The 14203-nt window shown below is 38.5% G+C and overlaps 1 protein-coding gene across 1 annotated transcript in view; it reads left to right on the forward strand.

The window, feature by feature from the left end:
* The window catches only part of LOC108708909 (phosphatidylinositol 4-phosphate 3-kinase C2 domain-containing subunit beta), a 212392-nt gene that overhangs the window by 62072 nt on the left and 136117 nt on the right, over positions 1-14203 (forward strand). The window contains exon 7 of the mRNA XM_041584723.1: positions 1516-1625. Within this exon, the coding sequence (XP_041440657.1) occupies positions 1516-1625 (110 nt within the window). The remainder of the gene's footprint in view (positions 1-1515; positions 1626-14203) is intronic.

Here is a 14203-nt window from a genome sequence, read left to right on the forward strand (position 1 = left end):
ACCAATAAACCCTTGCAATAACTCTTTCCAACCCCACCTATCCAGGATGAGTTCAGATCCAATGTAAGTATTCAACAATCCCCACATACCAGACAAGCAGATGGAGCATTAGCAGCTGCTGTGTTTCTTGGCCCTGATTGCCAGCACAAACAATCATCCTGGGTAAAGCTCAGGCACACCTACTTCCAAACTATGCTTGACACAAATATCAGCTCTTAAGCTTTCCTATCTGAAATCTCATTCGATTTTCAGTGCAAAATTTCATGATGATATCACTGGAGTCACCAGGTAGGGATTTTTGTTCCAAAGACACAAATCAGCAGCACCCCTTCCCACAGACATGCTCAAATAGACACAACTGTCAGAGGATTTCTTTTAATTTGGCTTTTATTTATTTAGGCAAACAGGTTTGGGGAGTCTTAGGGAGTTTCATCCAGGATACAGCATACTTGCAGCAGGATCTTGAAAAGCTATCAATCTGGGAGGCTAAGAGGCAGATTCGGTGTCAATAAATGTAAGGTCATCAAACTGGGAAATTAAAATATGCAAGCCACTTATACCCTTAATGGGACTGCATTAGGCATATCCTTAATAGAGAAGAACCTTGCAGTCCTTGTAGCAAGCAATGTCAATCAGAAGCTCAAAAGGCAAACAAGGTTTTGAACTGTATTAAAAGGCACATAGATTTGCAGGAGGAGGGGGTCTTTCACATTAATGTGCTGCTAAGGCCCACCTAGAATATGCCATGTAGTTTTGGTCTTCAGTGCTCAAACTGAATATTTTTAATTGGAGAGGGTACAGAGAAATACACCTTATCTGGTAAAGGGTATGGAAAGTCTCATTTATGAAAAACACTGGCCAAGTTGGGGCTGTATACACTGGAGTAGGTGTGCTTAAGGGGAGATATGATAATTATGTATAAATATGTAAGGGGATCATATATTAATCTCTCTTATGCTTTATTTACAGTAGGTCCATTCAGCAGACACAAGGGCATCCATTCTGATTAAAGTATGGGGGTTCCATCTTAATTTTTGGAAAGAGATTCTTACAGTGGGAGCTGTGAAGTTGTTAAATTGTCTTGCTAAATCAGTCGTACTATCTGAAACATTAAATAGATTTAAGAAGGGGTTGGATGGCATTTTAATAAATAAGGAAATCCAGGGTTAATGAAGGTCTACTTAGTACAAGTTGATCCAGGGGCTGGTCTGATATTTATCTTGGAGTCAGGAAGGAGTTTTTTTCCTCCTCTGAGGGAAATTAGATAGCTTCATAGGGTTTATTTGCCTTTCTCTGGATCTGCTAGCAGAAAGGCAGGTTTAATAAAGACAGGAGAGATTGAACTAGATGGACGTGTGTCTTTTTTCAACCTAACATACTATGTTGCTATGTAAATGTGCATATAGGGCTATTAAGCAATGATTGCATCTATAGAATAGTACTGAGCTTTTAGTTTATATTTGTATATAGGCTATATTTTTATTAATGACTATTATTAATTCCATATTTTTTCAGATGTTGTCTTGCGGGATTCCAGAACTTTCAGATTTACAGGACTTAAAATATGTATATGATGCACTGCGTCCTCAAGATTCAGAGTCTGATGCCACTACCTACTTCACACGGTAATTAAAAGTATTGCTTTTTTTTATATTCAGCCATTGTTGAATGTGTTCTGCAATATGTGTTCAGCCATTGTTGAAAGTGTTCTACAACAGCCATGAGCAAATCTGCTGTGCTTTGCATAATAATAACTGCAAAAAAATTACCAAAACCACAAAATATTGCCAGTATGCACTGGAGTCAGTAGAAATGCAAAATTACATTGCAGTTAAAAGGCATTTTTCACTCTGCAATAACATACACATTGTCCCACATTGTTGGAGAAGATCCTTTTCACCATGGAACGTTGTATGCAAACAGTTGTTTATGTTTATTACTTATGTCATTGTACCATCTAAATATCTTTTCTCCCAGTTGCTCAGACCACAAATTCTCCAAATCAGCTTGACCAAAACTAACTTTTACATTTATTACATTTATTAGGTACTATAATGATGTTGTACTATTCTCTCAACAAGGTCTCATTATTGCTGTTTGTGTGATACTCAAACGTGACTCTTATTTGTCAGGGGTACTTGACAACATAGGTGATTGATGATCTTTTACTAGAGATAGAGGGGTATCCAACTACCTCTTTCTATCTTTCCTCCACAGAAGTTAGAAAATGTTGGTTTTCCTGCATCAATCAGGGAAAATTTGATGAGCATTATATCTAATTGTAAATATTTTGCTGTTAAACAGATATTTACCATTTATAGCTTACAATTAATAAAAACGCATTTAGAAGAATAATATGGCTTGAAATGAACAAACCATGCATTTTTGTGGTAAATGTACTGAATAAAAAATAGTTTATATATTTTACATGACTAAAATTGATAATAGTCAGTTTTTCAATACCTTCAGATACTGAGTAGTTAAATTATTCAAAAGAAGTATAGAAACTTTAATTTCTGTTTTCAACATAGAAATGTTAAAAGATTTTGAAAAGTTTTTACATTCATAGTAACAAAAAACTGTTTTAGGTGCTTTTCTCGCACATATTGCCAACATATATTAGCAAATATAGCAGTCTTTGAAATACAACATAGATTAAAAATACACATCAATAAGGATTCCTGAAATAATATTTAATCCTTAATATCAGGGCCGGACTGGGAGTTTAAAGCTGCCCTGGCAAAAAAACTAAGCAGCCCACATGCATGATGTATTTAGTGTCTATACGATATTCGACCATCGACGTAAAATCCTTCGACTTCAAATATCGAAGTCGAAGGATTTACCGAAATTCCTGGGATCGAACGATCGAAGGAAAAATCGATTAAATCCTTAGAATCAAACGATTCGAAGGATTTTAATCCATCCATCGAACGATTTACCTTCAATCCCAAATTGGTAGGAAAGCCTATGGGGAGCTTCCCCATAGGCTAACATTGGTGCTCGGTAGGTTTTAGGTGGCAAAGTAGGTGGTCGAAGTTTTTTTTAAAGAGACAGTACTTCGACTATCGAATGGTCGAATAGTCGAGTGATTTTTAGTTCGAATTGTTCGATTCATAGTCGAAGTTGTAATCGAAGGTCGAAGTAGCAAATTCGATGGTCGAAGTAGCCAAAAAAATACTTCGAAATTCGAAGTATTTTTTATTCTAATCCTTCACTCGAGCTAAATAAATGTGCCCCAAAGTGTCCAAATATCGGTTTCAATACTAATAAACTGTATGCATTAAGACTTGACTTACACAGTATATAGTCCGATAAGCCTTATTATGGATGTGGATCAATAAAATATAGAACTCAAGAATGCACTCATGGGGCCTTGCAAAGCTGTACGGCACACTGTGCAATACTCCTTCACTGCACACCTGCTCATAAAAGTATTATTTATTATGGGTAATTAATATAATTATTAGATCAGAGGTCTATTTGTGCAATTTCTCTAAATGGCTAAATGGCTTAAAAACCAAGGGCTCGAATTCACCTGAAATAGACAGACATTATGACAAAAGGTATGTGCTTTTAACCATTAAACCGAATTTTATTTCAACTTTTTTTAAAACTTTTTTTTAAAATCATTTAATGCTATTTATAATTTTGTCATAAAAGTATTTCCCTAATGCTTTTATGCATTATAAACTTTAACTGACAGGTTAAGAAGGGACAGTTAGGCTGGCAAAACAGTCAGGTTTAGGAACTTCAAGTACCAATTACTTACAAAAGCAGCAAAAAACAATCAATATGACCTATAGGTAACATTTAATGTAGATTAATATTTTGAAAATACATTTTTTAGTGTCAGCATCATTTTAAGGGTCAGATTTATCGAGGGTCGAAGTGAAAATTTGAATGAAAAAAATTCTATTTCAAGCTATTTTTTGTGTACTTTGACTAGGGAATAGTCCAAATTTAACTTGAATTTGAAAACAATTGGAAAATTCTATGGGGGACCTCCTATAACCTAATTGGAGTCACTTTTTTTAAAAAACTTTGAATTGAATTTGATTGAATACAATGTTACTTCGATTCGTATGATTTGAATTCAAACTAAAATGGTCTATTCACCCAAAAAAAAAACTTTGATTTTTTTTTTTTTTTATAAATTTCGTTTGGTCTTTTTTTATTTGAATTTTTAAGCTTTTTATTCGAAATTCGACCCTTGATAAATCTGCCCCTAAGTCTTCATTATCTCCATGCAAAAATGACTATATAGACAGTAGGTCCTTCTAGGGTCCCTTGTTGAGATCCTTTTTAAAACTGACAGCAGTGGCCTATTGAGTGTAGTAAGTTAATCTGCATGATTCTTTGCTTCTGGGTTGATCAGATGTTGCTATAAAGTGCTGGAAGTTAAAAAGGCACAGGCTAAAGAACTAAAATTTTCATCAATAAAAGAGCAGAAGTAACTTAAAAAGTCTGTGTCAGAGGAAAAATGGTGATCATTAACAATAAGAGCATATTTACAGGGAATACATAAAGTTGCAAACTAAAAAGCAACAGTGAAATAAATGGAAAGCATCTTGCCTGAGTTCTTGCAGTTTTAATATGGAAGCCCCACCCCCTCCTCGGCAGGCTCAGTCCGGGAGCGTCTGATACTTTGTTTCAGCTGGGGTTTCTTATACATGGAAAAGATACACTTGGAGCTGGCAGTACTTCCTACAAGGCAAGTCACTTTGCTGAAACTACTACAGATGAAGCCACTTGGATTTGTGAGTTAAATGCGTCATGACTCAGAGTTAATTGAAGAAACTGTGTTATCTAAAGTTATCTTAACTCATTTAATGCATTTAACCTTTTCATTAGCATACCAAAGCACCATTGTTCACAATGGTGAATGCTTTAATTAGATGGGATGTTGTGTCACAGTTTTCTGTGTTAAATGAGATAAATGGGATATCTGTGTTTAGTTATTCTGTGTCAAACAGACAAACCAAAGTGGCTGCATCTGTACTTCCTCTCTATGCTCTGCTAGCACATGCGCCATCCGATCCTAGCTGGATTTCTGTACGGCTCCAGAAAATCATTTACATAATAAAGTTCCCAGCGGCCCATTTTCATTATAGAGAGCAGCCCATCGGGCAAATGCCCTATCTCATACATGGCCAGTCCGGGCCTACTCAATATTAGTTGCCTTTTATATACCTGACTACCTGCAAACTTTTGGACTACATAACCATTATCATTTGACTGAGCATTCACTTTGGTCTCAAGTGTCATTGGTGCAGGATAGTTACATAGTTACATAGTTAAATTGGGTTGAAAAAAGACAAAGTCCATCAAGTTCAACCCCTCTAAATGAAAACCCAGCATCCATACACACACCCCTCTCTACTTTTAATTAAATTCTATATACCCATACCTATACTAACTATAGAGCTTAGTATCACAATAGCCTTTGATATTATGTCTGTCCAAAAAATCATCCAAGCCATTCTTAAAGGCATTAACTGAATCAGCCATCACAACATCACCCGGCAGTGCATTCCACAACCTCACTGTCCTGACTGTGAAGAACCCCCTATGTTGCTTCAAATGAAAGTTCTTTTCTTCTAGTCTAAAGGGGTGGCCTCTGGTACGGTGATCCACTTTATGGGTAAAAAGGTCCCCTGCTATTTGTCTATAATGTCCTCTAATGTACTTGTAAAGTGTAATCATGTCCCCTCGCAAGCGCCTTTTTTCCAGTGAAAACAACCCCAACCTTGACAGTCTACCCTCGTAATTTAAGGACTGGAGTCCAAAACTGCACTGCAAACTCCAGATGAGGCCTTACCAGGGACTTATAAAGAGGCATAACTATGTTTTCATCCCTTGAGTTAATGCCCTTTTTTATGCAAGACAGAACTTGACAACTTGATATCTAACAAAACCACTAGATCCTTCTCATTTATGGAAACTCCCAACACACTGCCATTTAGTGTATAGCTTGCATTTATATTATTTTTGCCAAAGTGCATAACCTTGCATTTATGAACATTGTACCTCATTTTCCAGTTTGCTGCCCAGTTTTTCAACTTAGACAAATCACTCTGCAAAATGGCAGCTTCCTGCATGGAACCTATAGTTCTGCACAATTTAGTATCATCTGCAAAAATAGAAACAATACTTTCAATGCCCACCTCCAGGTCATTAATAAACAAGTTGAAAAGCAAGGGACTTAGTACAGAGCCCAGACATCTTCAAGTCTTATTGCCACATTGGCATTGATGTTCTCTGCCTGTTTCAGTTTTGGCCTGTTGAGCTAGCAAGGACATAATTTAAGTTTGTTTAATACAGCACATGCATTTGTAGACAACACATTATACAAGTATGTATTGCAATTGATGTAATATCTGGAACTTCATAATTTTTAAGGATGTGAAGTATGGGGAGCACATTTTTAAGAACATATAAAAAATATAAATTAGCTACCAAATATAAATTATCTGTTCTTAAAGATGTGCAGAGAAAATCCTCTCCAACAATAATAACAGTTACAGTTACTTGATCTTAATGGGACTATATACATCTAAAAACACTTTTGTTAAAAAAAAAAAAACAGAAGTGGGACTTATGCTGAAAATTCATTCTGCTTTATATTTAGAAATATTCTACCTTCCAGCCCATCTTGTATACTGTACTTAGACCATAATATTAATAAATATATATATATATATATATATATATATAGGGGACATGAGAAATCCTTCCTCTGTTTGTCTGCCAGTGACATCATCCAGCCTAGTTGCATGCTGGATAGCGACCCAATTGGCTGGGAACCCCAGTGCATCCTTGGTAGAAAGGGTGTGCCTGACTTTGGAGCCAAAAGCACGGGGTCTCCCAGAGAGAGTGCAGAGAGAGCCAACGTGAGTAGCTGTAAGACTGTAAGGTACAGAGAAGAAGCTGCTGAATCTGGGGAGATTGAGCCCAGCCTGTCCCCTGCCAAGTTTCTGCAAACTCAGAAAGAGAAAGGTACCACTAGTGAGACTATTCTGTTGCAGAGCTGTGTGCGATGTCCAGTGTGAATTCCTCTGAGAACACCAAGGTGAGTGAGCCACCCAAGGGAGGATACTGGCACAGATACAAGCGTGGGGCCCAATACTGAAGACAGCTTTTAACCATTTACCTGCTACGAGAGAGCTGCTGCCAACTTCAAAATGGAGAGGTACTTTTGGGGAATAAGGTAGCGCTACCTGGGAAATAAGAGCTCTGGGGAAGGGACAATATTTGAACTGTGTGGTTATTAACCCCTTCCGGAGGATTGGGATTGTGATATTTACCAAGGACTGTGTAAAGCAACAGTTAAGCACATAATAGTGGTTTAGACAGTGCCCCACATGTCCCCAGTGTAGGAGTGAAGTGTGTGTATTAGTTTGCCCCAGTGTTAAACTGTTTATAAGGAGATTTACTTACCTGGTAAAGCTCTTTTGCATAGGCCCGTACTGTCAGTGCAGGACGACAGGGGGTAAGTTCTCCTCTCTGGAGGCAGGACAAACAATTAATGAATTCTGAAGCTCCTCCTCTTCCTGTGTCTCCTTCCACCCTCAGTTGGTTGTAAAGTCTGTGAATGGTGACACACAGCAAACATAGAACTAACTCCCTAACTAGCTATGGAGCGGCAGCAACCGACACTCACACCAAAAAAGGGCGGGATGCTGTACTGACAGTATGGGCCTATGCAAGTAAATCTCCTTTTATGCATACGGCCCTACCTGTCAGTGCAGGACGACTGGGGATGTCCCAAATCCGTCCTAAAAAAAGGGTAGGGTAGAACAAACTCGAAAACGTGTAACAAAAATACTGATTTTTCGAACTATAGGAAGCTAGCTACGTGCTACTGCTGCTTGTAGCACCTTCCTGCCAAAATCTGATTGGCTTGCATTAAACAAATCAAACTTATAGAACTTGGAAAATGTGTGAAGTGAGGCCCAAGTGGCTGCCTGGCAAATTGTTTCTAAAGAAGCATCATTAAAGAAGGCCCATGAAGTACTGACCTTTCTAGTGGAATGTGCCCTCAACTGAATAGGGGGGGGGCATTCCTGCCTGTGTATAAGCTAGAGAAATGGTGTCCACAATCCATCCAGCTATGGTCTTTTTTGAAGCAGGGGAACCAGCTTTATGACCCCCGAATAGGATGAATAGAACATCTGTTTGTCTAAGAGGTTGAGATCTCTGGACATAAGTCTTGAGGGCTCTGACTGGATCCAAAGGATGTGTGAGCTCATCTGACTGATCAGAATCCCTAACATGGAAGGCTGGAATGACAATGTCTTGGTTGACATGAAAGGCTGATACCATCTTAGGTAAGAAGGTCGAATTAGGACGAAGAACTACTTTGTCTGGATGAAACTTGAACCATGGAGATTTGCACGACAAGGAAGCTAATTCAGATACTCTCCTGGTGGAAGAAAAACTGTTTTGAGAGTCAAAAATTTAACTTCCACTGAATCAATGGGTTCAAAAGGAGCGGACCTAAGCGCCTCCAAAACTAAATTCAAATCCCAAGGAGGAATAGGTGTTTTCCTTGGTGGTTTGAGACGGTATAAACCCTAAAAGAACAATTTCACCTCTGGAAGTAGAGCCCATTGATTTTGAAATAGTGCTGCTAGTGCTGACGTTTGTACCTTGAGCGATGGTATGCTTAACTGTTTATTGAATCCTTCTTGTAGAAATTGTAGAATGTGAGGAGATTTACAATTCCTCCAAACTAAATTATTATTCACACACCACAAGATGAAGATACGCCAGATTCTGTGATAAGCTTTGGCAGTAGTTGGTCGCCTTGCAGAAAGCAACGTATCTATCACTGATTGTTGAAATCCCTTCGGGCTCCAGATACTGGATTCAAGAGAAAAGCCGTTAAACTCAGCCTATGGACATCTGGATACCAGGCGGGACCTTGTGACAGCAGGTCTGGTGTGACAGGTAATCGAAATGGATGATCTGTTATCATTGCTAACACCTCCGCGAACCAACAGAGAGCTGGCCAGTGCGGTGCTACTAGTATGACAGGTAGGCCTTCTTGACGAATCTTCATGAGTGTCCGCTGCAACATCGGCAATGGTGAAAAGGCATAACCCATCTTGAAGACCCAAGGAGTAGCTAACCCGTCTACAGCCTCTGCCATTGGGTCCCTGATCCTGGAGAAGAATCTTGGTACTTGGCAATTGTGTCTGGATGCCATGATATCCACGCAGGGGGTTCCCCACTTGTTGACGATGAGTTGGAATACTGATTTCTTGAGCTGCCATTCGCCAGGGTCCAATGTGTTGCGGCTGAGATAGTCCGCCTGCCAATTTTGTAGACCTGGGATGTAAATGGCTGTTATGGTGGTAGAATGTGTTTCGGACCATGTGATGATCTTGGATATTTCTGACATTGCTGTCGCGCTCCGTGTACCCCCCTGTTTGTTTAGGTACGCTACAGCGGTACTGTTGTCTGATTGTATTCGGACATGGGTGTTTCTTAGTAGTTGAGACCAATGGATGAGGGCATTGAATATAGCTCTGATGTCCAGAATATTTATGTGGAATTTCTGCTCCTGCAGGTTCCACAGGCCCTGACAAGAACGGTGTTGCCAAGCCGCTCCCCAGCCCTTGAGGCTGGCATCCGTGGATATTACCACCAGAGCTGGTAGATGCCAAGGCTTGCCCTTGGAGAGATTGACTTCCTCGGACCACCAGTGGAGACTGGATAATACCATCATGGATAATGACATTGTTTGAGAAAGATCCTGATGATCCTTGTTCCACTGACGAAGAAATTCTCTTTGCAATGGCCTCATGTGGAACTTTGCGAATGGAACTGCGTCTATGGTCGATGCCATGAGACCTAGGAGTTGAAGTATGGCGAAAGCCTGTTGCCGCTTTTGTCTGTAGTGACCTTATCACTGACTGAATATGATGAATCTTCTCCCCTGGAAGGAAGGCTTTGAAGAGTGGAGTTGACCACTAAGCCTAAGAACGGGAGAATTTGAGTTGGAGTGAGAATGCTTTTTTGATAATTTATTATCCAGCCAAGCTGTATCAGATGTTGAATGCAAAGTTGCGTAGCTAGATGAGCTTTTTGATTGGACTCTGCAAAAATTAGGATGTCATCCAAATATGGATAGATGTGTATCCCCAATGAGCGAATTACCGCCACCAGTGCTCCTAGGACTTTTGTAAATACTCGTGGAGCTGAGGTTAAGCTGAAGGGCATTGCTTGGAACTGGAAGTGTTGCTGGTTTAGGAAGAATCTGAGATATTTGTGGTGATCTGGGTGTATGGAGATGTGTAAGTACGCATCTTTCAGGTCTACTTTCGTCATGAATGCGCCTGTTGGAATGGCTGCTGTTATGGAGGGAACTGTCTCCATTTTGAACCTTTGGTACTTGACCGACTTGTTGAGTGGATGCAAGTTCAGTACTGGACGGAAACCACCATCCTTCTTTGGTACCAAAAAGAGGTTTGAATAAAAACCTTGAAAAAACGTTAGTCCATGCTCTTTAATAAATTATTTTTATTTCATTTTTCTAAGACCTGTGAGTGCTGATCTCTCTTTTTTGTTTTGTATAGTCTATTTACTGATCGCGCACCCAGGCACGTTTATTTTGCTTTATCGTGAGTGCTGGCATCCCTTGGAATTTGTTCAAAAATCTTAATGCCGTGCACCCGTAGGGCTCTGGCACCTTATTAAGGATGGAGCCTGAGAATGTATGTTTGGCACCTATGTCATCCTTCATCCATTTGAATCGCACACAGAAGGGATATCGAATGAAACAAACCAATGGAGGATGGACTGAGAAATCTGGACGCACGCCAGACCGATGATGGTGGCTGAGGTGGATCACACGCTGTGTGTAACTAAGTGACACCCTGTGGACTGAGAGGCCTCCAGTGAGATCCGAGTTACCTCGTGAGGTAGGATTCCAAATTCGGGATTGATCACCTGTCCTAATATGCTTGCCGGGAGCATCCGGCGCAGAGATTGCTGGTCCATAGCAGATAGCCTACATAATGATTCACTGTTATGGGAGGACTGACGTGGCCTCCGGTTGCCCTACAGTTCTTTGATAATACATAATGACCTATGGAGGGGGCCGGTGTTGCAATGTGTTGGGGGATGCCGTGTGACAATTTAACCACATGATTTATACACAGGAGCCTTGAGGATTTACACCTGATCCGAAATGTGTGGTTTAAAAAAAATTTTCTTTTTCTTGTATTCATTTTTTCTATTTTTTCACTAATTTAGGTGTTTGATTTAGTACTATAATAATTGAGATTATGGGGTTAATATTTTTATCTGTATGTATGGAGGTAGATTTTGTGTATTATTCGATTTGTCTACACAATCTTAATATTATGTATATATAGATGGGGTTAAAGATATTTTAGCTATATAGCTTCACATTTAAATGGAATGATTGATTAATGATATATGGGGTAATCTTATTATGGAATTGGTAAATGGTCTATCACTTACAGTAATAGCACACAAGGCAGAGGAGTGATTACAGCATGAGTGCGTTCTTAGATTTACACATATGGGCTTATCATGGAACAGTTATAATGGTTTATTACCTAAAAGTACACAGGACAGAGGAGCTATTGTAATATGAGTGCATTTCTCAGAGGCAGACCCCTAGTGGTACGATAGTACAAATACGGTCATTTAGTAGCATAAACACAACTTTGTATATAAATCAATGACGAGTACGGTCAATTAATAGCATACATGCAACTTTGTATAAATCAATTTACAAGACTGTAGGAGACCATCAATGCAGTAGGGTAAGGGCATTAAATAATAAAAAACAAAGATATGCAGTATTTATATGGACTGGGCTTTTATAAGTGGTTTAGTTGGGCAACAAAAAGTAGTTTTGGTGAGTAGAGAACTCTTGGAATGGGAGAGGAATACCCATGGGCCACGTATTAGATCTTTTTTCTCATTATAACATATTGTAACAAAGGTCACTGAGGGATACAAAGTTACTAATTACTAGAGATAAGAATGTTACATATGGTTGTTTTTATTCTTACTTGTTATTATGATACAATTTAGGAACATTTGGGTAAATATTAATTCCTTATGGATTATAGTTTGCAACATCAGTGTGATGGGTTAATGATAGTCGCTGAACATATGACGATACTTATATGCAATCAGTGCTGTGTGTTTCCCGCCAGTGTGTGTATTTTAACAATATTCATTGTCTGTTTAGCTACTTTGAGAAAGGCTCTGGAAGAGCTGAAACGTTAGTCCATGCTCTTTAATAAATAATTTTTATTTTATTTTTGTAAGACCTGTGAGTGCTGATCTCTCTTTTTTGTTTTGTATAGTCTATTTACTGATCGCGCACCCAGGCACGTTTATTTTGCTTTATCGTGAGTCCTGGCATCCCTTGGAATTTATATATATATATATATATTTATATATATATATATATATATATATATATATATATATATATATATATATATATATATATATAAACAGGGGAAAGTTGTGCTCACCACTAGTTTTTAAAATCATTAGGCGGGGGTGCAATGAGGGTGTGACCACAAAAAACATATAGACAAATACAAGATTCCTCTGCACTCAACCCATTATCAATATATCAGATGAAAATTGAGCATAGGACTGGCCAGATATGGGATGACTTTGACGTAGTTGGCCAGCTTAAATATATTGCAATATATGGACAAACAATCCCTGTTTTGTTTAAAGGGTAAGGCATTTTTCAGTAGCAGTATGCACAAAATGTCGCTGTCTTAAATATATTGATAATGGGTTGAGTGCAGAGGAATCTTGTATTTGTCTATATATATATATATATATATATATATATATATATATATATATATATATATATATATATATATATATATATATATATATATATATATATATATACTGCAATTCTATGCCCAGGAATGTAATAGCTAATGCATCACATTTGTTATGTTTATGTTAGAGTATAACAGTGCTTTATTAGCAGGCTCAAGCAGCCATTACACAACAGTTACTTTCACTTTCATTTTTAAGCTGTATGAAGTATGCACAGTATAAGTCTGGGCACAGTGACATCCACAGGCCATTTGTATAAACACCACATATTCCCCCTATAGTAGGAAAGCATTTGGGCAAATGTAATAAACAACAACGATGCATCTTAAAGCAATAATTTACATTATTCACATCACATTGTCCTGGGTCCATGCAGGCAGTTTTCTGATTCTCTCAGTACGCCTTATAGGTTCACTTTCTTCAGGCCTATTGCAGTTGACATCAGGAGTAGGAAAATGTCCTTCATCAAATGGAGCTTCTCCAAAGTCATATCTAACAGGAGCAAGACGACTTGCATTCCATATGTGTTCATCAGACAGTTCATATGTGTATAGTCCTCGCTGGTGTCTCACTTCAAGTGGTTGAGTAAATTTAGATTGTCCTTGTTTCAGTATTCCTGGTTTCTTAATTCTGACTAAAGATCCAGGCTGAAAGTGCACTTCTCTTGCACCACGTTTTCTGTCAGTATAAGCCTAACATTTGGCTTGTTGATGTTTCACAATGTCAGCAGCAGATGATTTTGTAGGCACAGTATTTTGTGGAAGTTTGATGTCTGCAACATGTAACTTAGTGCGCATCTGTCTGCCATGTAATAATTCAGCTGGAGATGATTGGGTTGTTGCATGCGCATTGCTCTATAATTATGTAGGAACTCTTATTTTCCAAGATTTCCCAGTAAGATTTGCTGTCTGTAGTGCTTCTTTCAGAATTCTGTTGAATTGCTCGATTTCTCCATTTGCTTGTGGATAATACACCGAAAATTTCCTATGCACAATATTCCTCTCTCTCAGAAAGGATTCAAACTCATATGAGACAAACTGTGGTCTGTTGTCGGATATTAACTCCTTTGGATTACCTTCTCCGCTGAAGACTGTAGACAGAAATTTTATTACTGTAGCTGATGTTATATGAGAAACAAATGCAATTTCAGGCCATTTACTGTAATAGTCTATCAAGGTTATAGCAGTCTATATACAGTCTATAGGAGCATCTGTAAAAGGACTGACAATATCAAAAGCAAGTTTTTCCCATGCTGAATCAGGAAATGGTACTGGTTTGACATCTGGTCTCTCCTTAACTTTGTGTACAAAGTTCTTTGCACAACCCAGTGAAGTGTTGCTTT

Source organism: Xenopus laevis, chromosome 2S, assembly GCF_017654675.1.
Source record: "Xenopus laevis strain J_2021 chromosome 2S, Xenopus_laevis_v10.1, whole genome shotgun sequence".
Lineage (NCBI taxonomy): Eukaryota > Metazoa > Chordata > Amphibia > Anura > Pipidae > Xenopus > Xenopus laevis.